At 35.1% G+C, this 27,970-nt stretch overlaps 1 protein-coding gene across 10 annotated transcripts in view; it reads right to left on the reverse strand.

The window, feature by feature from the left end:
- Nucleotides 1-4,485: 4,485 nt before the first annotated feature.
- The window catches only part of SCEL (sciellin), a 113,960-nt gene continuing 90,475 nt past the window's right edge, over nt 4,486-27,970 (reverse strand). For all 10 annotated transcript variants that reach the window (XM_045566922.1, XM_045566921.1, XM_045566923.1 and 7 more), the window contains 8 exons: nt 22,242-22,250; nt 21,831-21,884; nt 17,163-17,255; nt 16,401-16,472; nt 13,193-13,267; nt 10,494-10,602; nt 6,988-7,090; nt 4,486-5,518 (listed from right to left, as the gene is read on the reverse strand). In XM_045566922.1, the coding sequence (XP_045422878.1) occupies nt 5,502-5,518; nt 6,988-7,090; nt 10,494-10,602; nt 13,193-13,267; nt 16,401-16,472; nt 17,163-17,255; nt 21,831-21,884; nt 22,242-22,250 (532 nt within the window). In that variant the 3' untranslated portion in view covers nt 4,486-5,501. The remainder of the gene's footprint in view (nt 5,519-6,987; nt 7,091-10,493; nt 10,603-13,192; nt 13,268-16,400; nt 16,473-17,162; nt 17,256-21,830; nt 21,885-22,241; nt 22,251-27,970) is intronic.

Raw genomic sequence — 27,970 nt, forward strand, 5'->3', positions numbered from 1 at the left:
GAATTGTAACCAATAAGTTACATTTCCAGAGAAAATATTAGAATGTGTAATCAAAATAGCAAAATATGGAAAAAAATAATATGGATTTTAAAGGAGTAGATATTAATTTAATATACTTTTTAGAATGGTGATAAATATAGTAAGTTGGAGGCATATAATGGATATAATACATATTAACTTTAGGAAAATTTTTATTTGGTCCCAGGATTTGATGCTTTACAGCATTTCATGTTAAATGGGCCCCAAAAGAACTGTAAATTTAATAATTCATTAATGACACATGCAGATTACAAAAAGTAACTCGTTAAAGAAGAAATCTATTCCAATGCAAGCTAGGACAGAACTTATTTTGCAAACGTATGGCATAAAATTGATCTAGACAAATAAAAACCACAAGTTAAGTAGGAGTTAGCAGTTTGTCACTATAATTCTAAAAGTTAATAAAGTACTGCTTTATCCAAATACAAGACTGGCATGTGAGGCTTAGTCTGCCACTGTATTCTATTCTAGTGAGATCATTTTTAGATTATTGTATTCATTTAAAAACCCCATATATAGTGAGAGAGATTCAGTATGCTGGGTTCCAACCTTAGCTTTTCCACTGACACACTGCTTATATCATGGAACTGGCCAGGGTCTCAGGTCCACAACTCACTTCCTCTCCAGATGCTGTAAATTGAGGGCATCAGGCCAGAATCATACTCAAATGACCACATAGATCTAAATCCTTTGTTCAACAGAGAACGACACTCTTAAAAATCATTGTGGGGAACTAATCACAGTGTCTTTGTACACAAAGAGATGTTTCATAGGAGGCTATGGGCTGTATCACCCACTGATGAGCTAGCACAGGGGACAGGCAGGGGCCCTTGTCCCCAGGGCTCAGTGGCTGAGACTATGACCAATTCCTATGATCCATCCCCATCTTCCTTTGAGAATAAAACCCTCAACATGTATCAGTAGGCATGTGACTAGAAACTACATTTCACACCCTCTCTGGGAGTTAGATGTGGCCAATGGGATATGAATGGCAAATTGAATATGAGTGAAAGGAATGGGGCAGCTTCTTCATCATACTCTTTTTTTTTTTTTTTTCTCTCTTCTCTAAGTCAGGAACACAAGTATAGAGCTGGTGAGCCAGCTTTGATCGTGAGATACTAGAAGATGGCAATGCAGCAATATTGTCTGGACATTTTCATGGGCAAATCCTGCTTTTGTTTTGCTATGAGAAAGAGAAAAAAATTTCTATATTATTTTCAGCCATCCTATTTTAGATTTTCTTTGTTATAGCCACTTAGTTGTGCCCTAACTTACATAGAGACTAGTGTTAGAAATCAGGTGCTCTCAAACAAAATCCTAAAACACATGTTACTGGCTAATTGCTTATGTAATAGCAATGAGGGAATAAATATCGCAGGCTGGAAATCTATTGACTCTTCTTATACCATGTCAAAACATTTGGCAAAGTTCTAACTTACCTTAGCTATCTGTGGAGTGCATCATAGGAGAAGAGGTCGGGAAAACCCAGAATATTAGCATACATTGCTATTCCTTATTGCATGCTGTGGTCTGAATGTTTGTGTCCTTCCAAACTTCGTATGTTGGAAACCTAATCACCAATGTGATGGTATTAGGAAGTGGAGCACTCAGGAGGTAATTAGATGATAAGGATGGGACCCTTAGGAATGATATTGTTCCCTGATAAAAGAAGCCCCAGAGGGCTGCCTTGTCCCTTTTACCATGTGAGATCACAGCAAGAGGTCCCATCTTTGAACCAGAAAGCAGCCTCTCCCCAGAAACCAAATCTGCCTGCACCTTGATCTTGGACTTCCCAGCTTCTAGATCTGTGGCAAATATATTTTTGCTGTTTATAAGGTACCCAATCTATTGTATTTCATTATTGTAGCTCAAATGGACCAAGTGACTGTATTTACCATGAGAGAGATGAAGCAAGGCAGAATTTAGTCAGTTTGCAAGCACAGATGCTTACATGTTGCAGTTCAGCTCTGGGACTCGTCATATAAATTGACATTTACAGAATATTCCATCCAACTTCTGCAGAATACAAAATTCTTTTCATCATCACAGGGAACATTCTCCAAAAGAGACCATTTTTTATTTGAAATATTACCCCCTCACCTGACCACCTTATTTTTAAAACTATCCATTCACCTCATCACTGTGTTTCATTTCTTTCATAGGTCTTAACAATTTCAGAAATCACTGTGTTTGGTTTCTGACTTTCAAACTGCTCTTCCATTCTCCCTCTTTGGAATGTAAGTTTCATGAGGGCAGGAACCTTGGCTGTTTTTGTCATCTCTGGGACCTGGAACATAGCATGTCCTTAAAGAAAAGTTTTAAGTTATCGAATAACAGAACAAATGAATGAATGATGTTAGATTATAAATCATGCATTTTTTCCTACAGAGCCTAGAATAATTAGGCATTGAAATGTATTAATGAGAAGAATATATCAAAAAGAATGCAGAGGAAATGAAGTTAAAAGATTCTTCCCAGGTGGCATTTGTAAGGCAATGATGATGTTCACTGTCCTCTCTTACAGTGAAAAAACTGAAATCATTACCTAACTCATGCATTTGATCATTTTCGTCATATCTCTTAGAAACCATACTTCTCAAATGGCAGGAATAAAGGTCAGAATGGTGCCCGACTTTTGCGTTATGATAAAATCAACATGCAGTTCTAAAGTACATACGAAACATTCAACAACCCTTAGGCATCTAACAAAACATTTCATCTAAGAATAAGGTAAGTAACAGGAATAGATTGATAGATCCAAGTGATGTTTGAGCTGGTGGGAACAGCAGAGAGCCAGTATTCAGTATTCTAAGCCCAACATTTTAAGCAGGCGACAATGAGCCCAAGAAGGAAAGTAGCTTGCTGAAGTTATGCAGATATTTATGGGTGCCTCTGGGAACTGTTTATTACTATGGAATGGGTGGAATCTAAAAGAAATTTATTTACTTTGTACCAAAGTAACCAGTAAATTCAATAGTACAAAAAAAAAATCAATTTCCTTGTTAGTTTGCCATGATATAAACAGTCACTTGTTTTGCTAGATTTCTGAATCAAGCTGAGTGGAAGAATGTTCCAAACACTCACAATTTTCTATAATAGTAAATTTTTCTATCATATCAAGTCAGAGACTACACCAAGAGTGACAGCGGGACCATCTCATCACTCATATCTAATTAGTTGAGTGATTGCAATCAAACAATTAAGGATGTACAGATTACTTCTTGAATAAATTCTTATTTCTTGGCCTTATTAAAAGAGGGAATACAATTTTAATAAATTCAGTTTCTGAGAATGTGTCTTTTCTTTTGCTTTTTTAGAAGGACATTGTCATGATGGAGCAATTAATTCTCTTTTAGAGACAACTTTTTATTAGTAATAGAATCAGGACCTAGTATTCCTACATTTAGGTAATTGTGTCCAGGAAAAGTATGCCAATCATAACATAATTAATAGGCTGCAAAAAAAATGATATCTTCTAAATTGTTTTAAGAATCAGCCATTCCTCTAGTGAGAATAAACGCAGACACAATGAAGTGATCTTGATGAATCAGAAGCCCTTCTCTCTTCACTCCATATCCATGCCATCTTTACAACAGCTTTTGGTTTGATTTAATACATTATTGTGGAAGAGAGGGCCCATTAAACAGCTATAGAAAAGTGAGAAATGTGTTCCTTTTAGGTTTTTATACTCTTAAAATAATATTCAGATGATTTTAATTACTACAAAAGCATTGAGATGTTAATATACTTCATAAAAGGGAGGGATACCATTTCATCCTTCCTTTTCTGCAGTGAATTTCAACTCTAAGAAAATTATTTCTTTTGATCCACTCTGATAGCATGTAATAAAAGAACAATAAAACATATGGCTCAATTACCACTGCTTCTCATCAAGCATGAATTAATGAATATCAAATTATTATTAATTGTTTTTCCTGGCTCTCTCTCCAAAGGACAACAATTATACATTGCTGTATTTTGATAAGCATTTTGTGTTTAACACTTTGTGAACCAATCTCTAAGAGGAACAGATGCATGAAATTATTATAAAGGAAAATAATTCTTTGAATTTATCAACATTCAGAAAATCCATGATCATGTTTTAGTATCTCTAGTTTATATCAGTTTTTCGCAACTGCCTTAAAACTTCTCTTGAATTCCACCCCCACCTCAATGTTCCATAAGTCCCTTTCTATAAAAAGTTGCTTATAAAATGTGCATATAAAATAGTTTATAAGTTCAATTTCTCAATGTTAATACTACTAATTCCTCACATGATTACTGAATTTCCAATTCCTTCAGAAAAAGCTCTTTAAAAATAAGACCTATAGCTTAAGCAATGAAAAAAAATAAGTTAACCAGCATAGCAGAGAATATAATAAATTGTGATCAATGTAATGGACAAAATCAATGTCAGTGACTATTTATAGACACTTCACAAAAAGATTCTACGTAACTGATAGTTTATTTTATTTTTATAAACCTTCTGTAAACATAAAGTGTTATACAATATGAATATATGCAACATGCTAAAGAACATGTCTTTGTAGTCCATAACCATCACTTCTCATAGATTACTTGTATACCCAGATTTTTAAATGCATGCAAAGAAAATTTAACCAATTATAACATGTAAACTATACATATCATATGATTTTACCTATTACCCATAAATCCATTTCTGTTTTTAAAACATAGTTTCTAAACCCTATGTCCATGATTAAACTGAAGGATGACTCTAAGGTTAAATTGTTTATAAGTTCTATCTAGTTCATTATGCTTAACAAACACATGTACAGATATGTTTCTAAAAAGCAAGCTAAAACTTGCTTTAGAATCAGAGAATTTGGGGAGCAAAAAGGGACCTTAGAAATCATTTTGTTCAATGTCCTTCACTTTACAAATAATGGCACAGAGATCTGGAAAGTTTAAATGATTTTCTGAGGTCCATACAACTTTTTATGTTAACATCTTTTTGCCAAACTTTATAAGAAAGTTTCTATTAGCATTTCTTTTGCAGATAAAGAAAGTATATCTTGCTTCCTTAACAGCTTGTCAGGATGTCAAAAATGTCTGTGAATCTAGATTCTCAGGGAAATAAAGGTGAGAAAATGAGAAACTTGGTTACGATGGAAACCATGATGCACAACCAACATACAGAGCCGGGATGGACCTGGCTTGAGTGACAATGCTCACTGCCTGTCATGAGCATCATTCCTTTGACACTAGTAATGGGAACCATTTGAACGTTTTATTGCTAAATCTAGCCAGATACCAGATGGTTCTTTTTATGTGTACCACCTTATAGAAGGCAATGAGATTATTTATGCAATGGCAGAATTAATTTTATACAAGTCGATCTTTAGTGTAAAAGCTTTTCTAGATTACATATTCTTAAAATAAAACTTTTAACTTTTAATTTTTCAGTGAATGCTTTTCATCTTGATTTCCATGTGTCAGAGTTATTGAATCCACTTTGCTGAAAATTTTAAAGAAAATAACAGTTAGATATGCAAATTCAGTATAAAAACAAGCTAATCACTAAAATTTACAAAACAATTATTCACCCAGGGGGTAGTAATGAATTAAGGATCCCGCTTATTCTTCTACTCCAGAATTCATCACTGTGGCTGTTGGTCATACTGTATATATGCAGTACCAGATGCCCGGTATGCATATTTATGAGATGCCAAAGAGTCATATCTTGACAATGTACATGTACTATAAAAAATGCAATGCCTATGCAGCATACATTGGCAAGGAGGAAGACACAAAGACTTCTGAGTCTTTTGGTATCAACACCCCCTAAGCCATATCATGGACTTCTAAGATACTAAAAGTTTTAGAGCTACCACCATGCACATCAAGACCCATGATATAATACTGTATCATGATAAGACTGCTAAATTAGAAAGAAAAGCGAATGTGAGAATTCTCTGGAGAAAGCAGAAAATAGAAGGGAAAGTATGAATATAATTAGGTTTATTCTTGTAATTGATTCTGCAGCCTGATGGAACGTGGGTTTCTGAATATTTTTCAGAGCATTTTCCAGATGTAGTCTCCCAGTAGCTCATGAATATCACATTATTTGTCATTAAATTCCATACTGTGTATCCCATGTAGGAATCCCAAATGTTCCTCTTTCATTCACTACACCAATAAGACATCAGGAAAAAAACACCTTTCACACAGGTACTGTTGACCATCTTTTCAATATCATTTTCTTTATTCTATTTAGTTACTATTGAATCTACAAATAAAATGTGGATACTTGCTTTTAAATATCAATCAAATTTTGTAGGACTTTATTTTGCTAATTTACAGTGTACTGTGCAACTCTTTTAAATCAGCCTTTAAACCTTTCATGCTTAGTTTATATAAAATGTTAGTTAAAAATACAGGTCTTCAGTGTTTTTTTCTCACAGTATTTATGCTAATTAAGAGTCCAAGTTATAGTAACATTGGTCTTAAAGTGATAAAAAAAACTTAGATGCTATATTTAATATAGAATTATATAGAATTAACTAAAAGTTTTCCGTTTAAGAGTAACATTAAAAGGCATTTAGTACAATAACCAAATTAGGTAAAAAATTGTAAAGTATTCAAGTGCAAGTATAAAAGGTCATTTACTGATATGGACTTCAATTTAAACAATTATTTGAGCACAGAAGATCTATTATTGTTTGAAAAAAATGAAAAAATTTTTAAATAAGCAGTTTCTTTGCTTAATTGTATCCATTTCTGGTCTAATACCAGAAGACAATATGAAAATTGACTGACATTATACCATTAAACAAAATATTACCATAGTATAAATATCTGCAGCTAAATTCTTAAAATATAATTAGTAAAATATTTTTACTTTATTGAAATACATAATTTTCAACAATACTAAATGCTCATTAATGTTAACAAAAGTGAAAGTTCCTTATAGAGCATAACACTTACCCATAACTTTAGAGTAGCAAGGTTCACAGTGTATTGTCTGCCTATAAATCCAAATACTGTCACCTGCTTGTAGATTTTCCAAAGGCTGCTTACATATTTCACACTAATGAAAAAAATACACATATAAAGTATACATTATAGATGAAATCTAGATTCTTAGAGGAACAAGGATAGCCTCTTCAATTCATTCAGGACTATCCTCCAGAGCAACACTCTGATAAAGCCTCAAGAGAAATCACAAGGAAATTGAGAATGTGCTTGTCTATAATTCACGTGCCAAACTTTTCAAATAAATTCTCACATCATCTCTCAGCCATGCAAGTACATTTCAGGGCGTATATACCATTGAAGTTTTCCACTAAATGCACACTGGAGTAAATATAAAGTTCCAAAAATTGCTTTTGCCAAAAACAAGATTACCACTCAGTATTTCAAAAACAAAACAAAACAAAAAAACCCACAAAACTGCATTTCTTATTTGCTTACATAAGGGAGAGCTATGCTGTCTAGGCACAACTTCACTGAGGGAAATTACCTGCTGATCTTACAGGCTTTAGGGAGAAAGTTTGTTCTGAGTCATGTTGGTCACAGAGGCAGGAAAGGGTTGACCTCTGCTTTAGACCTGTTCGCTGCTGTCTGACTTCCAAGCATGTGGCTGTCACAGATTAGTTGACTTTCAGAAGCAAGTTCACTGAAGCAAATTGTCATTGATCAGCTGGACGTATTTAAGCTGGTTCAGATGGTTCTCTATTACCATGGCTATAGAATAATCAGTTTTTTACTAAAAGTGTGGGGATGTTTTTATTCTCAGTCATATTTTATTGAAATTATATTGAAAATGGAAAAAATTATCTAAAATACAATTATAAAATATAATGAAAATTACTTCTATTTACCAAAAGTAATAATCAGGAAAATTTTCTTGTTTTAGAAAATTTCCTGTATAATAATTTTAAACAAAATGCTTTAGACTAACTTTTGTTTAATTGAGTATATTTTACAACTAAAAGAAAGTAACATAATGTTCTCATAACTAAATAATTATACAATCTTGAGATTATATTTTTATACAGAATTCTATAAATTATGCCCTAAAGTTGGATTTTTTTTTTTTTTGCTCAAAATGAGCTACCACACTTCTGATTGCTGTGTGTCCCTGTTTGAAGGTAATTGGAAGAGAAGCAATCAGTTCACAAAGTATTACATCTATTTGACTGAATTAGATAATTTGCATCAACCGTAGAATGTCAGCACCAGAAAGGACCCGTAGATTTGGGCAAATGGTTCTCAAACTGGCTGCATGTTAGATGTATTAGGTCATTACATAAGAAATGTCTGATTTCAAATCAAACAAGAACCAGTACAATGAATCAAAGTATGTGCCTAAACTATCAACACAATTTTGCCATCTTAACAGTAGCTTGTTTATGCCAGCAGCGAAGAAGCCTGGAGAGTGAGTGGCAATGAAATCACAAAAGGAGTTTTTCCACAGCTTGTTGAGAATTGAATATTTTTCCTTGCAAGAAGTGGTCCAAAGCCTGGGAGAAGTGGTAGTCAGTTGGTGCAAGGTCTGGTGAATACGGTGGAAGACAGAGAGTTTCCAGGTCCAACTTCTGTAGTTTAAGCAGTGTTGTTTGTGTCACATGTGGTCAAGTATGGCCTTGCAAGAGGATTGGCCTGCTCTATTGACCAATCTCAGCTGCTTAGTCACAAGCATCCTCATCATTTCATCCAATTGGTTGCTGTAGACATCCACTGTAATCTACTGACCAGGGTTCATGAAGCTGTAGTGGATAATACCAGCACTGGACCACCAAAAAATGATACCATTAGACTTTTTTGATGAATATTTGGTTTTGAACTGTGTTTCGGCACTTCATCTTTATCCGACCATTGTGCCAAATGCTTGCGATTGTCAAAAAGATCCATTTTTCATCACACCTAACAATACAGTGTAGAAATGCTTTGCCCTTATGTTTTGACAGCAAAGAAAGGCAAGCTTTGAGACGATTTCTCTTCTGACACTTGTTTAATTCATACAGAACCCATCGATCCGGAATCTTTACCTTGCCCATTTGTTTCAAATGGTCCAATATTGTTGGAATAGTAACATCAAACCTTGCTGCTAATTCACGTGTAGGTTTAAATGGATTTGCTTCCACTACAGTTTTCAGCTCATCATTATCCATCTTGGTCTCAGGTCGCCCACATGGCTCATTTTCAAGATTAAAATCACCAGAACAGAACTTCTCAAACCATGGATGTACTGTGAATTCATTAGCCACATCCTTCCCAAACACTTCATTGATATTTTGAGCTGTCTGCACTGCATTGGTTCCATGATGGAACTCATATTTGAAAATAACATGAATTTTTGACTTATCCATGGTTTCACAAAAATTGTTTTAAAAAAATTGAAAGATAATCACAAGCCAAAACATGTGTTTGAAAGATTGAGGATGTACCTTCACAATAAAAATAAAACAAGAAGTGTCAAAGTAAAATGTCAGAGATATCAACTATCAAACTTAATACTTAAGGAAATCGGACATTTCATACTTAATAACCTAGGCTCGTGCACGCGCGCGCGTGTGTGTATGTGTGTGTGTGCGTGCGCACGCGCTCTCTCTCTCTGTCTTATTTTTTTAAAATACCAATGCCCATTAATCATCTCTGAGATTCATGATTTAATTGGGGCAAGTCCCAAGGATTTCATTTTTTTCCTAATCTCCCCAGAAGATTATTATGTGCAGCCAGGATTGAGAACCACTGGTCCACTCAACTACCTCATTTTATAGATGAGAAAACTGAGCCCAGGGTAATTTAGATGATTGTCCAAAGTCACACAGACACAGTTTCTGGCAGAGGTGAAACTAGAACTCAAGTCTTCAGATTTCCAGTTCAGTACTTATGCAGTTGCTCCAAACACTATGATGTTGATCCACCCAGTGTTAGAGAATGAAAAGAAATAGCCTATGAAAGAACAAACTGAGAAGCAGTCTGCTAATGGAAACTTTATTATTATTTATTAAGCCACAATTAATTACAATTAATCATGCTCTCAAAAGCAGGCTGTGTTTCAACTATTGTGAAACCCATCCGTCCTAATTTCATGATGTAAGAACTGCCAGCTTTATTCTAAACAAGTTATTTTCTTTTTTAAAATTTCATTACATATTTTATGTAATACATGATTTATTAAAATGTTGCAAAAAAACTTGTATAAAAAGAACAAGTGTTTCTCTTTTTCACAAATTTAAATCTCTAGGGTGAGAATGAATAAATGTGTCAGTAATCAACTCTAAGCCTAAAGCCAAGATAGTAATTACAAACCTTTGAGGTTTAGGCTGCAGAACTCTGGGAAATATTTAAGTAGTGAATTATTAATGTGGATGATAGTGTTTCTGAAAGCTTTAACTTCATCTCATGTATTTCATTAAATAATTATTTTTATTCCAGTCATTATGCGATTTTATATTAGTTAAGTGAAATAAACACATCCTTACCTTAAAGCAAGTAGAATGGCAGCAAATTTGTAATTCATCCAAAATCATTTTAGTTTCTACACCCAGGGGTTTTCGGCAATAAGTGCACATATCTCTTTCAATCACAGACCTATGGAGACATAAACAATTAAAAATAAATTTGCCATCATACAAAAGACCAATGTATTCTCTATAAAGTCCTGGGGAAATATGTTAATTTTGAAGATACATTGGGAAATTGCACAAAAATCAAAGAAAGTTTGGGATTTACTTGTTCTAGTAATAGAATTGATTTTTCTAGTTACCTCAAAATGATGACAAAGAATTAACATGAGGGAAAGTTATTAAATTATTAATTCATCAGGAATCAAGAGTGCATCTGGACAGGACAAATATGTTCAGTTTCCTAGTTAAACTAGGTCATAAGTACCCCTTGAAGCTAGAAGAGGATTTTTAATTATTAATTTACATATATCATTTTACAGATTACATGAAAAAATTATGCTGCAGATTAATACACATTTTTCACTCTCAAAACATTCAATAGGTCAAAAAGAGAAATCCATTCAAGAATGTGTTGATGAACTCACAAACGATAGATCTGTAGTGCCTGTGACTGTAGGGTCTACAGTCACCCAAACCCCCCCTGGTGTCACTGTGACTCAGGATACAGGGATAACTATCATGACAAAATTTATTCTCTCCAGCAAGATATAACCCCACCACAAATTTGATGAAGAAAAAAAATAGTTTCATTATTTATTTTAGAGCAATAATGTTCAACAGTAAATAATCTCTGGCTGTGATCAGCAGAGTCCAAAATACCTTGGGTCACACCAGAGCCTTAAGAAAGGATTATTTTCATTTGGAGGATCTTAGGACTGTCTTAAATAACATCTTGCGAAATTGACTAGTTTGCGGGCATTAGCATGCAGGGCTGAAATTTCCAGAGTAGGACACATAATGGGGTGGTGAAATAAAAATAGCAAACACTTACATAGTGCTTAACATGTGCAGTACATTTTCCCATGCACTTGCTTTACTTATATAAACTCCTATATTCTTCACAATATCCCCAAGAAGCTGGTATTATTATTTTTATCATCATTTTATCAAAAAGGAAACTGAGGCACACAAGATAAGTAACTGGACAGTGTCATGAAACCAGTGAGAGGAAGGGTCAGGATTTGAATGGAGACAGCATGGTCCCAGAGCCCTTGTGCTGCCCATGAGGTCTATTGAGCTAACTTTGTTGAAGTGACTTGGTCATACCCAGGAGCCTCTAATCTATCATCAGGTCCAGGAGTAGAAGCAGAGAGGAGGGAAAATGAAAGGGAAGAGCAGGTTCTGAAGGGCCATAGAGAATGTGCAAAGGAAGTTGGACTTTATCTCATAAAGTAGGAAACCACTTTAAATGGGATTGACGTACTTAGATAAGAACTGTGAGGATGTCACCTACTTCACACACTACTCAATAGCAAAACTTGCTTGATTGGCCTTATAGAGAATTGACTTTTGCACTGATGACTAAGAAAAACTTCAAGGACCACTTTAGGAACAGGATTGAAATTCTTCATGTCAACAGCAATACTTCTGTGAAGAATATTTTCCTTCCTTCAGTTAACAATAAAAATACGAGCCCAGGGAATGCTCTATGTTGGTGTTGTCCTTCTTGATATCATATGGCTAGTCAACGATCGTTTCAAAGCATTATGAAAAACCTAGCTCTGTTTGTTGTTTCTGTTATCCAGTCTGGATTTGTAGTTCTAATCCTTGTGTAGATGACTTTACTCCTCAAAGAGGTATGACTTAAAGGCAAGACACTCTGCAGAGAATTGCTTGCTAATGGGCAAAATTTTGGAAAAGTGACAGGAAGAGGATATACTTTTGATGCCTAGTCTACCCATGTTTCCCTTAGTAAATGGGACACAGGTTCAGTCTTTCAAAAACATTTGTGGAGTACATGTTAGGTGCCAAGCACTGTGTTAGACACTGAGGCTACACACAAAAATAAGATATGTCTTTGCCCTCAATGAGTCATATTTCCAGCCCCTGCTATAGAGGAACAGACGCATTATGGCTTATTTCCAGTGGTTAGGTTGCAATGCTAATTATTTATTTTCATTTGCTCCACTAGAAATCTGCAACCTACACTCTTATGAGTGTCACCGAGGGCCCCACTGAATATTCAATGGTAAAAGAGGATCACTGACAGCAAAGGCCTGGAATGGGGCCAGTTCGCCAGCTCTCAATCAATACTCATCATAACGTCAGTCCTGGGAAGGGAGCTTGGGCCCAGACTGGGTGGTAGCAGCTGTTTGTAAGGTGAGCAGGCTTCAGACAACCACAAGGAGGGAGGGCTGAGGGCACAGACTAGTGATCCAATGAAGCCTAAACTCTAATAATGTGGCTGTACTAGGGACTCCTGGGGACCCCCAGCAGCAGAGAGGCTTGCTTGGAAGGCAGCTGTAAGGCATGGAAAGGTCTTTTGGTATAATGTGCACTAAAATCAGAGAGCAGAAATAGCCAGGAAGCCAAGAAAAAAAATTCCTACATGCAGAAGTTGTTGTTAGCTGTACTTTGTTCCATCCATGCACATACAGAACAAGTGGTACCAAGAGAGCCATCGCCAAGTACAAAGGACAAACGACAGCAAAAAAGTGTATATGTGTATATGTGTACATATATATATTTATGAATGGAAATAAAGACATACTCACCTATCTGAAGTTGAATAAACTGTTTGTATGTATTTTCCAGAGATATTCTCCTGATATCTATCCTTTGGTGATATACTAGAAACAAACAAATATGGACACATGAGAATCAGGCTATTGTCCCATATGCAGGTTAGGAAACACACTCACACTGCCTCATGCAGCCTTAATATTATTATTTTTTGTGTACGTTATAAGCCAGGATGATGTACTAACACCTTTTATTCTTTAATCTGTAGATGTAGTGATACACAAGACACTTCCAAATTGACATATGTACCAAAGTCAATAGAGAGTAGGGTAAGGAGTACAGGAACAAGTGTGAGCAGATTTAGAAAGCAAAGGAAGTGTAATTTTTTTAAAAAGTCCTCTCTTTTCCATTCTGTAGATTGTTTCAGTTTTTAAAAGTCATTCTTTCCTGGAGACAAATGGAACCTGTAATGAAGTAACCAGCTGGCTGCTCATAATCGCTCCCCAAGTACTTGTTCTACCTGGGGTCTGCAGGAATGGAAGCAATGTGTTTCTTTTAGTTCATACAGGGAGTGATAACTCCATGGCCCTCATCTGGGATTTTTTTAATGAGAAACTTCTCCCTCCCTCCAAATTGTCTGTAGGCAGACTGCCGTCAGAACTAAAATCTACTTCATGGAACACACAACCCCACAATGCTAAATAAGGGTTTGCACAGATTGATGCACGATGCATATAGCATTGCTCTCATTTTATTAATGAGGAAACTGAGACTTGAAGAGTAACTTCACCATGGCTACATGGTTAGGAAATGACAAACAAGGATTCAACTCCCCATCTGATTCTAGGGACTATTTACTATACCGTGCTGCCTGTCAGTATAGATTTTAGGGAAGTTTGAGGTGAATCACCATCCTTGCTAGGTTAAGGTATGGAAGGCAACCAATTCTTCCAGAATTTTCTGGCCTACAAACTATTATTGGCCTGATATGCTACGATATTTATGCTACCTTTTACATGGTTCTGAAACTTGAAAGTGCACCAGGAACACGTGAGGAGTTTGCTAAAACACAGATTACTGGGCTTTACCTGCTGAGTTTCTAATTCAGCAGGTCTGGGGTGAGGCCAGAGAATTTTCATTTCTAGGTCCCAGGTGCTGCTGTTGCTGCTGGCCCAGAGACCAAACTTTTGTACAGACTTACTGTTCTATATGGGTACATGATACACATATACATACATACATTGTACATGGTTTTTAAAAATGAACTATAGTCATTATAGTTAAATAATTCAAGTATACTTTAGTCTTGGCATTTCCATGAAACAAGTTAATATTCTTTTATTCAACTATTAAATAAATCAAAAAATCTAGAGTATTATGTTTTATAAAATATTCCTAATACTAAAAAAAAAATCATCGTTTCTTTAAAAATCAATATTGTAGCTTGGCACATTAGTTCCCATGAGACATTTCTTTAAAAAGCAAAGTGTATTGATGTGATATATCTTATAGATGTAACAATGTGTGAGAGAGATTATTATGTAAATATAGAATAAATGTCTATTTTTTTAATTCTATTTGCCAATATTTGGTGTCTTGCTTTCACTATAATATTATTTTGATACTACTTATCTACTTACCAATTTCTCTTCCAGATTTAGTAACTACTTGTTATTTTTAAATTTATCTTGAAATGTTTTATCTTTTAGTTTAATTAAATGCAGCAATCACTGACCTGAACACACCATAGAGTGAAAATTAGATTAAGGAGAAAAATCAATCTTGAGGTTGCATTTTACAAGGTAAATTATGCATGGGTTTGAGAAACCTTTTTTGGAAGATTGCTCACTCCTAACATGTATTGAATGTCACACAGGGTCGCCTTCCACACGCAAGGCTCCCTGGGTACGCTGCTCTTAGACCTCTTTGCAATGGGCTCTGATTAACAATCAATTGTTTACGTATATCCACATTTGTATGCCTCCCTGTTATATTACCCCACAATTAGGACAATTCTCTTTTTATACTTCTCAAAAACCAAATGTATTTTGAATCCCTGACCTCGGTTGACATTTTCCTCAATATCTATCACTTGAAGCAGCATATTTTGTGGGACTTCAATTCCCTGTTATTTGGGCCAGGTTGCACCTACTCAAAGTTGCACCCCTCATTTCAGATTGGAGGTAAACAACAGTGGAAAGAACCAGCTAATTACAGTGGGACTCCAAAGCAGTACGGGAATAGTTGTGTAATTTTACAAAGCTTATTATAACCAGTTATGAAAGGATGGCCTTGCTAACAAAATAACAGAGAAATTGTCTAACCCACAGTCTCTCAATAACGGCTAAGATCAATCATATGAGCTCTCTTGCTAACAGGCACCCAACATCTGAAAAGAGCTGAGTAAACAGAAAGAAAATGTAAATCCTTCTCTTTTCCAGTCACCAGACCTATAGATTAAACTGCTTTTGAGGGTTTGCTTTACACCCTTGAAGAATTTCTGAGTGGACATTGGGTATGTGAGCTCCAGGCCTCAGTTCCTGCCCAAAACCACATCTCAAGGGCAAGATCATTGACAAGATCACATCCCCAGCAATAAACCTGTCTCCAAGGAAAGGGAAAAGTGCAGAAGCCAACCCTCCGACATCTCACAGCTGCTTCTGTTATCAACAGACAACAATCACTATTTTTTTTCTCCTTTCTCTTTGTCCACATAAAAATAGCAAGCCTCTTGGCCTCTGAGTGGGTATCTCCCTTCTCTTTCTTTGAGGTGCTACACCATCTCTCATATCTCTCTCTTTCTCCCTCTCTATTCCCTTCTCTCTCACACACACTCACTCTCTTTCTCTCCTTCTCTCTCTTTCTTTCTAAGAAAGGAAAATAAACTTTTTACATCTTTATATCTTAAACTTTGTGTGAGAAATCTTTCTCCACTCACACTGTGAGCACCTAGTGAATTTCCACTATAAAAAGTTATATATATTTCTGTGAGAACTTTTAAATGGAAATTTTATTATGTACACATGTGTGATGTTACAATGTTGAGTCCATCCAATGAGTATAATTGGATAATATCTAAAATATTATAAAAAATTATACACCTAGAACTCAAAATACTCTTAAATGGTCTTCTATTTTAAAGAAGTAGACCCTAAAATACATAAATAACATGTCTTGTTAAACACAGAGTATTTCAAAATTATTAAATAAAGCAAAATATTTCAAATAAATTTGTAATACCTATTCTCCACATATGTCCTTGTGTACACAACAGTATCCTTTGGTCCTTCATGTTTGATTCCAACATTGGAGCTGCAATACAAACCATTTTATTTCATTTTTAAAGTTTATTTACAAGGATAATAAACATGACAAGGCTATTTTCCAAATCAATGCAAAAACTAATACTTGTATATTCCTTCTAAACTATAATTGCTGAAATACAAATGTTAAACTGGTATTAATCCACTTCTGTAATTTCTGTCTGTCTCCCATTTCGTTCTTAACTCCCATTTTCTTGGCCTACTTCCCAAGTATTATTATGAAAATTAGTCACTCAGTAAATCTGTTGTATGGCATCAATTTTATTTTAAATATTTGTGTGATAGGTTATAAAGTCTGTTTCCCTGATGTCTCATTTATGTTTTCAAACCATAACTTTCCCCATAAACATCAAACAAAAAGTGGGCCTTAATTAGCTATCATGACAGCATCTGATTTAATGAAACCTTTAGATCTACCTAAAGAATGTCACACCAATGTCACAATTGTGCTTTTTTTAAATTGTAGACTTTTTAAGGAAAAATCACATTTTACACTTTCCTTTAGTCACAGTAAAGACTGAGTTGCTAACTCAACACTTTTGTATAAGGCTGTTTACATACAGCCCCAGATAAAATTAGAAATTTCTGCATTTCAAAGGAAGGGTGAGGTTGGTTGGGGGATAATTTTTAAAAACAGGGAGAATAGTCCTGCCATTTGTTTTGTAATTGACTGCAGTACCTGAGGTTGTTCCTGGCTTCATAAGAATAGGCAGTGGTTCTCGTGGACTGGTTGTGGAGAGCACTGGTGAACCCATTGACTTGGCCATCTGGCCTGAGAAAGCAAACACAAGTATTAGACACTTAAAATCAAGGCCACTTAGAAGTTTTTTTACATCCTTAAAATTCTTCTCAATAAACATTATTTTACATACAGTGAACCTCTTTATGTTTGCCTGGTTTCTGCACAGATAACACAAATAGAACACATGTACTATATTACTGCTTCCACAGAAACCTCTGTCTTACATTTAAGAATAATCTACGTGTGCCTTATTATCTAACACTGTCCTTTCTATCAAGGACAGAAACCATCTGAAATTGGTTCTTATAATATTTTTCACATCAGCAATTCCATTTTAGAAAGTTTCTCATGTACAATATATCTGAGAGTTTATCAATTTAATGAAAATGATCCAGAGGTTACTTTGAGAAATTCCAGTTTCCATTTGGTTTTTAATGGAAGGCAGTACTTTGAAGATTGCAAAAGAACTCTGACCTAGATTTCTGATAATCTAAAGATGTCACTATGGTTAACAAAGTGTAGGCATATTTGGTTTTTCCTATGGAAGAGAGGAAATTCTTAATGCAAGAATAGTGGAAATTTCAGCTCCTTTTCCTCCTCCATGTTAGTTAACTCTGACATAAGAGAGACATGAAAACCTAAAGGAGATCTTAGATCTCTACCAAGGTTTATCATTCTCAAACAGGCTGTTCTATCCATTTCCAGATAGCTCTTAAAGAAGAGGAAAACACTTGTTCACATATTATTGCTGGCATACAGAAAATCATCTGCTTTTAATGTAGATGCTTCACAAAACATACAGCTGAGTTAAAATTATATTAAGTAATGAGAAGATGAAATTAATATTAGAAGGTTTTCTAATATGATTATTAGACTATGTCATCCCAGGAATAATAAACCTAGGTAGAAATTGTTTGAAAATATTCAAATCATATAATATACAATACAAAACGCAACTTTAACAAATAGATAGCTTCAAAGGACAGAGGTTATCAATGAGTTTGAAATGCATTTGCATCGTCCTCAGCAGCAACATAAGATTAAAATCACCAGTTTGCAAAATCCAAAAACAGGAGAGGGAAATAATTTGTGAATAGTACTGTTAGGGACTTAATTGTGTCCCTTCAAAGTTTATATTTTGAAGCCCTAACCCTCAATGTGATTATATTTGGAGATAGGATCGATAAAGAGGTAATAAAGGTTAAGAGAAGTTATGAGGGTAGGGCCTTAATCTGATAGAACTGGTACACCCCTAACAAGAGGAAGAGATACCAGAGATCTCTCTCCTTTCATTCACAGAGGAAAGCCCACATGAGGACGCAGCAAGAAGGCAGCCATTTGCAAGCCAAGAAGAGGTCTCACCAGAAACCAATCCTGACAGCATCGATCTTGGACTTTCAGCCTCCAGAACTGTGAGAAAATAAATTTCTATTGTTTAAGCTACTCAGTCTGTATTATTTTGTTATGGAAGCCTGAGGGGACTAATAAAAGTATCATTTCCTAATTGTATTTATAATGAGATTAATGACAATGACTTCATGAAAGATTTAATTTTTATACTTGTGAACAAAACCCAAATAGTAGGTTTAGAATGTGGGACAACAAACTCTTTGATGGATTTTTCACCTTATGTAGGTTTTGAGGATGATAATTTTTAAACAAAAATAAATCTTTATTTCGGAGTAATTTTAAATGTTCAGAAAAACTTCAGAGATAGTATGGAGAGTCTCTGTATAACCTTAATGCAGCTTCCTTTAAGGCTAGTATCTTCCATAATCGTAATACATTTATTTGTCAAAACTAAGGAATTAACGTTTATACCATACTGTGAACTAAACTACAGACTTTAGTCATATTTCACTGGTTTTTCCATTGTTGACTTTTCTTCTGCATAATCATTATGTCTCTTTAGTCTCCTAGGGTCTAAGATAATTGCCAAGTCTTTCTTTGTTTTTTATGAGATAGTGATAGATTTTATTTAATACAAAGAAAATTCTGTCTTAATGACAATAAGTGGTAACACTAATTCTTTTGCTATTTAGAACCATAGAAATAGAGTTGGAGAGACAACAGTTTGGCAACCAATAAAACAATCTTCAGTGCTTTTTAAAATGCCATTGGGTCCCACGTCCAGATATAATAATTTAATTGGTTGGGATACAATTTGGGCACTAGAAACCTTTAAACCTCTCCAGCGAGTTTCACATGCAGTCAAGGTTGAGAACAACTGCCTTAGAGGTTGGTAATCCCAACATCTTACTCAAAACAGAACTGATTCACAAAGTGTAGTCCCTGGAACAGCTGGTGATTCTGATGTATACAAAAGTTTGGGAACCAGTGCAATAGACGAACCTCTGCCAAAGTATTTCCCTCAAATGCCTTGAATAATTTTTTTAAAGAACTCATGGTTCACAATGTTTGTCACTTGACAGCTTTACTGTTAGGAAGTTTGCCTCCATTGAAACAAATTGCTGAACTGTAACTTTCAATCAATGGTCACAGTTTTGTTTCTTAATTAAACAATGACTCTACAAATCCAAATCCAAACATTGTATTGGCTCTTATAGAATTCCACATGGAATTACACTTGAGAAAATAGTTCCTGCAGTGGAAATTCACCTTGAAAATTTAGCTACCTGAGACCCTCATATACTGCTTGTGAGAATATATTAATAAAATGGCGTGGGTGCTTTGAAAAATAGTCTGGTAGTTCCAAATGGTTAAACAAAGAATTACTATACAATCCAATAATCTCGTTCCTAGGCATATATCCAAGAGAAATGGAAACATATTTTCATGCAGAAACATGAATATGAATGTTCATAGCAGCATTACTCATAATAGTGAATTATAAGCCAATAGTGGAAACAATCCAAATACCCATCAACTAATGAATAGATAAACAAAATTCCCTGGCTACTTTATATGACTTTAAAAGTATTATATGTCCTCGAAATCTGTGAAGGGGCTCTGTGGAATTTATTTCACTCACAATCACTAGCCATTTAGTTTAGGGAAAGACTCCACCATTTAGAATTCAAATAAAAACATTTAAAGTTATTCCTAATAAATCAAATTAGAAAACATGTATTTGCCTGGGCATCTAATTATAATATAAAGTGAATATATTCAAAAAGTAAATCAAGTTTCAATTTAGCAGATTGGCCCAAGACTCTCATCTTTCTAATTTGATTCTTTAGAGTCCATGAAAAGCTAAAGTAAGCTGAAGTTATGAGGATTTGGAAACAGGGAAGCAGTAAAAATTCTGGGTTATCAAACAGATTCAGAGTAGAGAATAAGGAAGCCAATAAGTAAAGGAAAGAGAAAGAGTAAGAGAAAGAGAAAGACAGGCAGAAGCCAGCCCTCAGGGAGTAGCTGAGTTACAATAATGACAAAGAACTAGGGTTAAATTTCAAGGATTCCTGACAAAATTTCTTTTCATCAAGAATGAACAATTCAGACCTTTCCAAGGCCTGACCATGCCACCATTTCTGCTTTTAAATTTCCATGAAATTCCATTTCCTCATTAATCCCTCCAATAAAATCCCATTTCATGAACAAGCCCATCTGAAACTGAAGCACCTCTCAAATCATATTAAATGGGAAGTTCCTTAATTATAATCATTTACTTGTAATTTTTTTTTTTTTTACCTCAGTCACTTCCAAATAATATTTGAATGAAGTTGGTTAACTATAAGCCCGGTCCTAGTTCCAAAATAGTAGATATGTTTCCATGATAAGCAGATCCTGTTGAAAATTTATCCTCCCTCATTTTATCAAAGACATTCTTGGGAATCACAAAAAGGAAAGCAGAAGATGATTTGGGAAATTAAGGAAACAGAAAGAGACTATCTACCTGTTGGATTCAAGAGCCTTTTCAAAACATGTTTGGGGAAAAAAATAATCCAGTACTTTTCCTAGCTTTTCAATTCTCTGAAGGCAGTATCAACAATATCATCTCTTCCATAAATAAAACTAACAGAAAATGCAGCTGTATCTTAGGAAAGAAAAATTCAAAATTATTATTTTTAAAGTTCCCCCATATGTGGGATAAGAATTGCTAAACATGGAAAAGTTATTCTTTCTGAATTTAAACAGTCTGTAACAACAATGAAGTATACTTTTTATCCTAATCTTCCTTGTAAGGGCAAACCCGGTACAACAGTTTTAAAACCATTATATCCTGTGGTGTAAAGAAATTTCAAAATTAGGTACTGTTTTGTGGCTGTGATGAATTTGTGCATTCTTTTAGCACTAGGTATCCAAGGAAGAGATTCTCAGAGTGCTCTATGCACTGTGGAAAACCTACCAAGCAACAGCAAGTAAAAATAAATCTTCACAGACCCAAAAAAGGTATCCATGATGCCTTTTACACTAAGCAATAGAACAGCAGGCCTTGAGTCAGAAATTCTAACAGAATTAGAATTTTGTTAATTTTTTCCCATATATTAAGTACCCTGTACCATAATTTTTTGTATTCGGATAGTATTTATATTTAAATACTATAATACAATTCAACTCCCTAGAAAATCTTCTGAAGTCACACAATTTATGCAGGCACATAGGGAACTCGTAAGAAATAAAGTAAATTATAATAAGCTTTACCTTTCATTCTTATTTTCAGACACATGAGAATTTACTTTAATCAAATTGTCCAGGCCGGGCGCGGTGGCTCACGCCTGTAATCCTAGCTCTGGGAGGCCGAGGCGGGTGGATCGCTCGAGGTCAGGAGTTCGAGACCAGCCTGAGCAAGAGTGAGACCCCCGTCTCTACTAAAAATAGAAAGAAATTATCTGGCCAACTAAAAAAAATATATATACAAAAAAATTAGCCGGGCATGGTGGCTCATGCCTGTAGTCCCAGCTACTCGGGAGGCTGAGGCAGTAGGATCGCTTAAGCCCAGGAGTCTGAGGTTGCTGTGAGCTAGGCTGATGCCACGGCACTCACTCTAGTAGCCCGGGCAACAAAGTGAGACTCTGTCTCAAAAAAAAAAAAAAAAAAAAAAAATTGTCCAGGTCCTGGTCTCTGAAAAAAAAATAAAAATAAAAATAAAAATATATATATATATGATTTAGTTACAACATAATTTTAGGAAATAAACAAATATTAGTAAAAAACTTAAAAATCAGTACATAATATTAGACACAATCATTTGCAGCCTATAAGGATATAGGAGATGGAAATCTGACATTGAGCTATTTGATCCATATAATTCATGGATCAAATATGAACGTGTCTATTGTGTTATGAGAGAGAAATACAAAACTAAGTTTTTGAAAGGTTTGGGAAATCTGGTCTGAAAAGAAACCACTGATTTGTATTCACACTTGGCTAATATTTTTTTTTTTTTTTTTTTTTTGAGACAGAGTCTCACTCTGTTGCCTGGGCTAGAGTGCTGTGGCGTCCTCCTAGCTCACAGCAACCTCAAAGTCCTGGGCTGGAGCGATCCTCCTGCCTCAGCCTCCCGAGTAGCTGGGACTACAGGCATGCACCACCATGCCTGGCTAATTTTTTCTATATATATTTTTAGCTGTCCATATAATTTCTTTCTAATTTAGTAGAGACGGGGTCTCACTCTTGCTCAGGCTGGTCTCGAACTCCTGAGCTCAAACAATCTGCCCGCCTCGGCCTCCCAGAGTGCTAGGATTTCAGGCTTGAGCCACCGCGCCCGGCCCTTGGCTAACATTTAATGAGTACTAACTCTGTGCCACAAAGTACTAACTGTGGATTTTCACATGAATTATCTGATTCAGATCTCACAAAATCCTGCAGGACAACATCTGGAGCTCAGAAGGGCTACCTAAGTGAATTTTCCCAGGCCAATTAACTAATTTATGAAATACTCAAGATTTGAGGCTGTACTTGGAGACTTCATTCAGGCTTTTGAGAGTACAGAAACATAGGAAATTGACTCAAAATTTGAATAAACAATTCAAAATGTGCAGGATGAATGCACTGATCAGATTCTTAAATCCTGGGCTGCATTAATGACTTGATACTCTTTCATGAGATATAAGGTTCTCTGGTAGGTTATTTATATATTAATTATTAATATATTAGGTATAATACTGATAATTCCCCTTCTTTTTTCCTTTTTGAGGAGTCTGGAAAAGCCTTTGCTAATTTGGTAGGAGCATTGTTTAGGCATCACAAATAATAAACCATATTATTTGTTGTTTCATGAAAGTTTTCTTATTTTATTACACAGTATCACATATCAAGTTTGGTACAGTGGATTATAAGATTTAAATCTGAATAATTTGTATTAATATTTAAAGCTAAATACAAAGTTCCAGTTTATGAAAAATCCAAAATGTGTATTTACTTTGCTTATTCACTCTGATTGATGTCACCAGCTATTTTTGAAGACCTAATACAAGAAGCTCAGACTGCTCACAACCTTTCCAAGTTCAGGGATATAAAAATAAATTTTTGTTCTTTAATCAAGACCAAATCTATTGCATTTTCTTTTACACTGTAGTAGAATATGAAGAACTGTGAGTCAAAGTGTGAAAAATAGATTTTTATAGAAGGCCAGCCAAATGCCGCAGGGTTGAGCAAAGGCTTGATTCCAAACCCTTTCCATGGCAGTTGCAGTGGAAGGAAGACCTTATAATTTTGTACATTTATGAGCAGTTGGAATTAATTCCAAGAAAATTACCAACTCTCTATAGATACAGAAAATTACTAAAGAGCAAATTGTTACTAACTATTGCAACTAAAAATGTTTTAAAATATATATTTCAAAATATTTTGGGGGAAATATGCATTATGTATGGGGTAAAGCCATGAGATCATTTTTGAGTATAAAAATTTATCCATGTTATAATAGTGTAATCTATTTCCCACTGTCACTTTAAGGAATATAACACTCTTTTACAAAGCAAGTGAAGGAAAAACAAATAGAGATTCTGGGGACCCATGAATTATATCTCTTTTTATACCACTTTTTCTAGAATAAGCTCTGCATGAGAGAAAGTTATTAGCTCTCTCCTAACTGTTCTTCCTCTCTTATGTGGGAGTGGGTAGTATTTATTAATAGGCGGCAATATGTTCCTCTATAGACGGCTAACTTTAATTGCTTTTGTAGAGTGTCAAACACATTTACAAAATTAAGAGGTCTCACATAAAAAATTTGCTATGGTATTTCTTTTATGGCAGGAACTAAATCTTAGGCTTAGGCCTTCGTTATTATAAAAAGGAATATCTGTCTTTCTGAAAGGAATAGAGAATACAGTGAAAGAACTGGTATAATTCTTCAACTTACTGACATAACAAAATGGGCCCATATATCGTTATACATTTTTATAATTCTTTTCAACTAGGGGTTCTTAAATATTTTAAAGAAATTAACAAGTCCCTAGAGAAGCTGGGCAATTTAGATATTTTAAATATAACATGTGACCAAGAATTTCAGTGGCTCTAATTCACTATAGTTCATTGAGATCATACTCATATACTCTTTGTCATGAGCAAAAGACAGCTATTGGCTCAAGCAAAGAGATCAGTCATAAGAAACCAGATTCCTTCCATCTAGTTTCACTCATGGGAGCTCAGAATGTTAAAGCTAGATGGCAATAGACTTTATCTAGGCGAACTATCACAAAGCGTTGATTAGTTTGATATTTAGCCTTTAATTTGCAGAATATTTGTTAAACACCTAATATATGCCAGGCATTGTGCTATGCACTATAGATAAAGAAATAAACAAGACAGACCCAGTCCTTACCCTTAAAGATCTATAGCCGAAGAGGGAAGATTAAACAATAACTCCTTCTAAGGGACCAATGCTATGGGACAGAAAAGATGGGAGAGCCTGGGAACATCTAGAAGAAGCACCTGATGCAGACAAGGTAGCTTGGGGGGCTTCCCAGGACCTGAGAGAAGGACACCTAAGCTGATAGCTAAAGGATAACCATGCAACAGCAATGAACGGGGAGTGAAGAGTGTGCAAGTTAAAGGGTGTGTGGGTAGGGTTTGCTTATGGGCGGAGAGTAAGAGGAGATGGTGCTGGCCAGATCATGGTGGGAGACCAGATTAAAGTGGCCATTATCCAGTGGGAAGCCAATGAAGGAGTTAAATCAGAAGAATGACATGATCAGATTTGTGTCTTAGGAAGCTCACTCTACAGTGTGGTGAATGGATTGAAGGGCAAGACTGGCAGCAGAGGGACCAGTTAAGAGTCTAAAGAGTAATCTAGACTACAGTAGCAGTGAGCATGAAGAAGGATCTTAGATTATTAGGAGAAGCACCCAAAGTGATTGACTGACTGATTACAGGGAATGAAGCAATAGAGTCAGGTTTACACCCAAGTTTATGTCTTGAGCAGAAATATGAGAAATATACAATAGGTTGCTAGAAAGGAACTCTTCTCTCACTGAAATACTAAAAACTTGGTGGTGTCTTGACAAATAGAAAGCCCTTAAAAAGATGGACATATAATACCACAAATAGTTAAGATTTTTTTTTCTACTTTAGATTCAGGATGCCTTCCCTAAATGAGAAGGTCTTAGTGTCACTAGATTCTTTTCAATATTCATTTGGGAGTATAACTTTAGAGTTTTGATAATTAGTCTAACAACAGTTTATAGGCTACAGATAACTGAATATCTCTCTTTCATGTTGGTTCATGAAAATGTGAAACTGTTACTGCTAAATGTCATGCAATTTCTCATGGAATAAATGAAAATTCTATGCCCATCTGCATTTGTTCTGATTATTGTGTTACTAGAAAGAGCTCAGGAATGCCTGCTTACATTCTGATCGATGACTGAATTTTATTCAGCCCCTAACTGTGAATTAAATATACAGCTGCTGGAAATGTCAGCAAAGTCACATAAAAGAACTCTGATTCACTGCTGTTATACTATTAAATAATCAGTGCTTGTGTCACATTGAATTGATGTAAAAGTGCCTTGTGGCTGTTCTTCCTACTGGGAGGTGCTTTAAAATATCCTTCTCTTTACCTACATTAAAATCAAGAGGGCTGCATGGATACATTATAGATACAGGTAGCTGAACCAATTGAATGAAGTAACTTTTTTCAAATAGACTGTTAGTCTTTCCTGTTTTGTCTGCTCTGTGATAATTCTTGAACAGCCTCACTGACTATCATCAAATCTAGTATGCTACTAAAGAATAATCAGACATAGCTTAGGTTAGATTTGTGGATCAAGCTGCTATCTTAAAACAACATGATGGCCAATATTTTTAAATTTCTTTTTTATGGTAACCATATCTGTATAAGGCAAATGTCCTCTATCTATCGATAATTTGACTAGGAGTTGCTGAAACAAAAACTACTCTTTTAGAAAATTAGCCTCTTCTAATAAAACAAAAGGCAAAACTCTTATGAGAAAGCTATCATTGTCAGCACAGTACATTTGTCAGAGGAGGGAGAGAGATAAGAGGTGTGGGGCGGGGAGGGAGAAAGGCAGGGAGAGAGGGGGAGAGACAGAAAAAGAAACTACATTTCCCACTGTTAGCTATTACACAATGTGGTTATTAAACCTAACCACTTTCAACATCATTCGGAACTTCCTAAAACTGTTACTGATAAAAAGAAAAATCTGCCCAAGAAATACCTCTGTAAAGAAAGGGTTCTACTTAACAAAGATATTTCCATGCAATTATCAGCAGCAGGGTTCACACAAAAAGTCTGCTATTATTTCAGCTATCAGAAAATCTCCATGCAGCAAGTGCTTTCTCTTCTGTCATTTTAACAATTCTCTAGAATAAATATATCTGATTATAGTCCTTTAATTGGGCATGGGGAGGGGAGGGGCATAGAGGATATGAAAGATGGAAAAAAGGGAGTCTGAGCTGATTTAACCAACAATCTTTTGTTTTTTCTCTGGGTTGTAACAAAGTATCTAAGTTTAGATCCAAGGTGTGTTTTCTTTCTTGAGAAGGTTATTTAGTATCTTTGAGCTATACTTTCTTCTTCTATAAAAAGGGTGCGTGAATATATTTCTCATGGTTTGTCCTGAGGATTAAATGTATGCAATTTGCCAAGTCACATCCTAGGTGCTCAATAAATGCTACTCTCTTAAGTTGTAGTTGCTCAACTGCATTTGCTCCTTCCTACTTCAAAGACCCCAACACCCAGTGACAAAACATATGAACAGAAAGAACAATAAGGGACTTTCCTTTTTCTCCTAGTGGGTTCAAAGTACTTCTTGATGTGTGAATTTATTCTCTTCATTTCAGAGTTTTGGACTATTATTCTCAGCTATGTATTTATTATGATAAAATTTCAAGTGAGCAGAACAATATGGATTTCTGACACAGTGCACTCTTATGCATTTTCTATTACTTTATTATGTATTAATAAAACACTTTAAGTGAAAGATATCACATAAAAATAAATTATAAGATATTTTCAGAACTCAAAATGGAAGTTCAAGTTTAAAATCTGCTGTAATATTTTGTAAGCCCACACTAGCTGTTGATCTGGGATTTTAAAGACCCCCAAATCCTCTTTTCAATGCTCTATAGACCCATATAAACCACTTATTTGGTTTAACTTTTCCAAAATTATTTTTTCTTATTATTTAATTTTATTCATTTTTTTCATTTTAGTCCTGAAATGCTATTTTCCATAGACAATAAACACTGAGTTGTCTTAGCACAAATAAGAAGCTCAAAACTGATTCCAAAATAGTGCAATTGATTCCAGAAGAGTGCAATGTTTCCTTGTTGACAGGAGACACATGGGTTATAAATGTGTCCTCATTTAAATCACT

The sequence above is a fragment of the Lemur catta genome, chromosome 13, assembly GCF_020740605.2.
Source record: "Lemur catta isolate mLemCat1 chromosome 13, mLemCat1.pri, whole genome shotgun sequence".
NCBI classification, from domain to species: Eukaryota; Metazoa; Chordata; class Mammalia; order Primates; family Lemuridae; genus Lemur; species Lemur catta.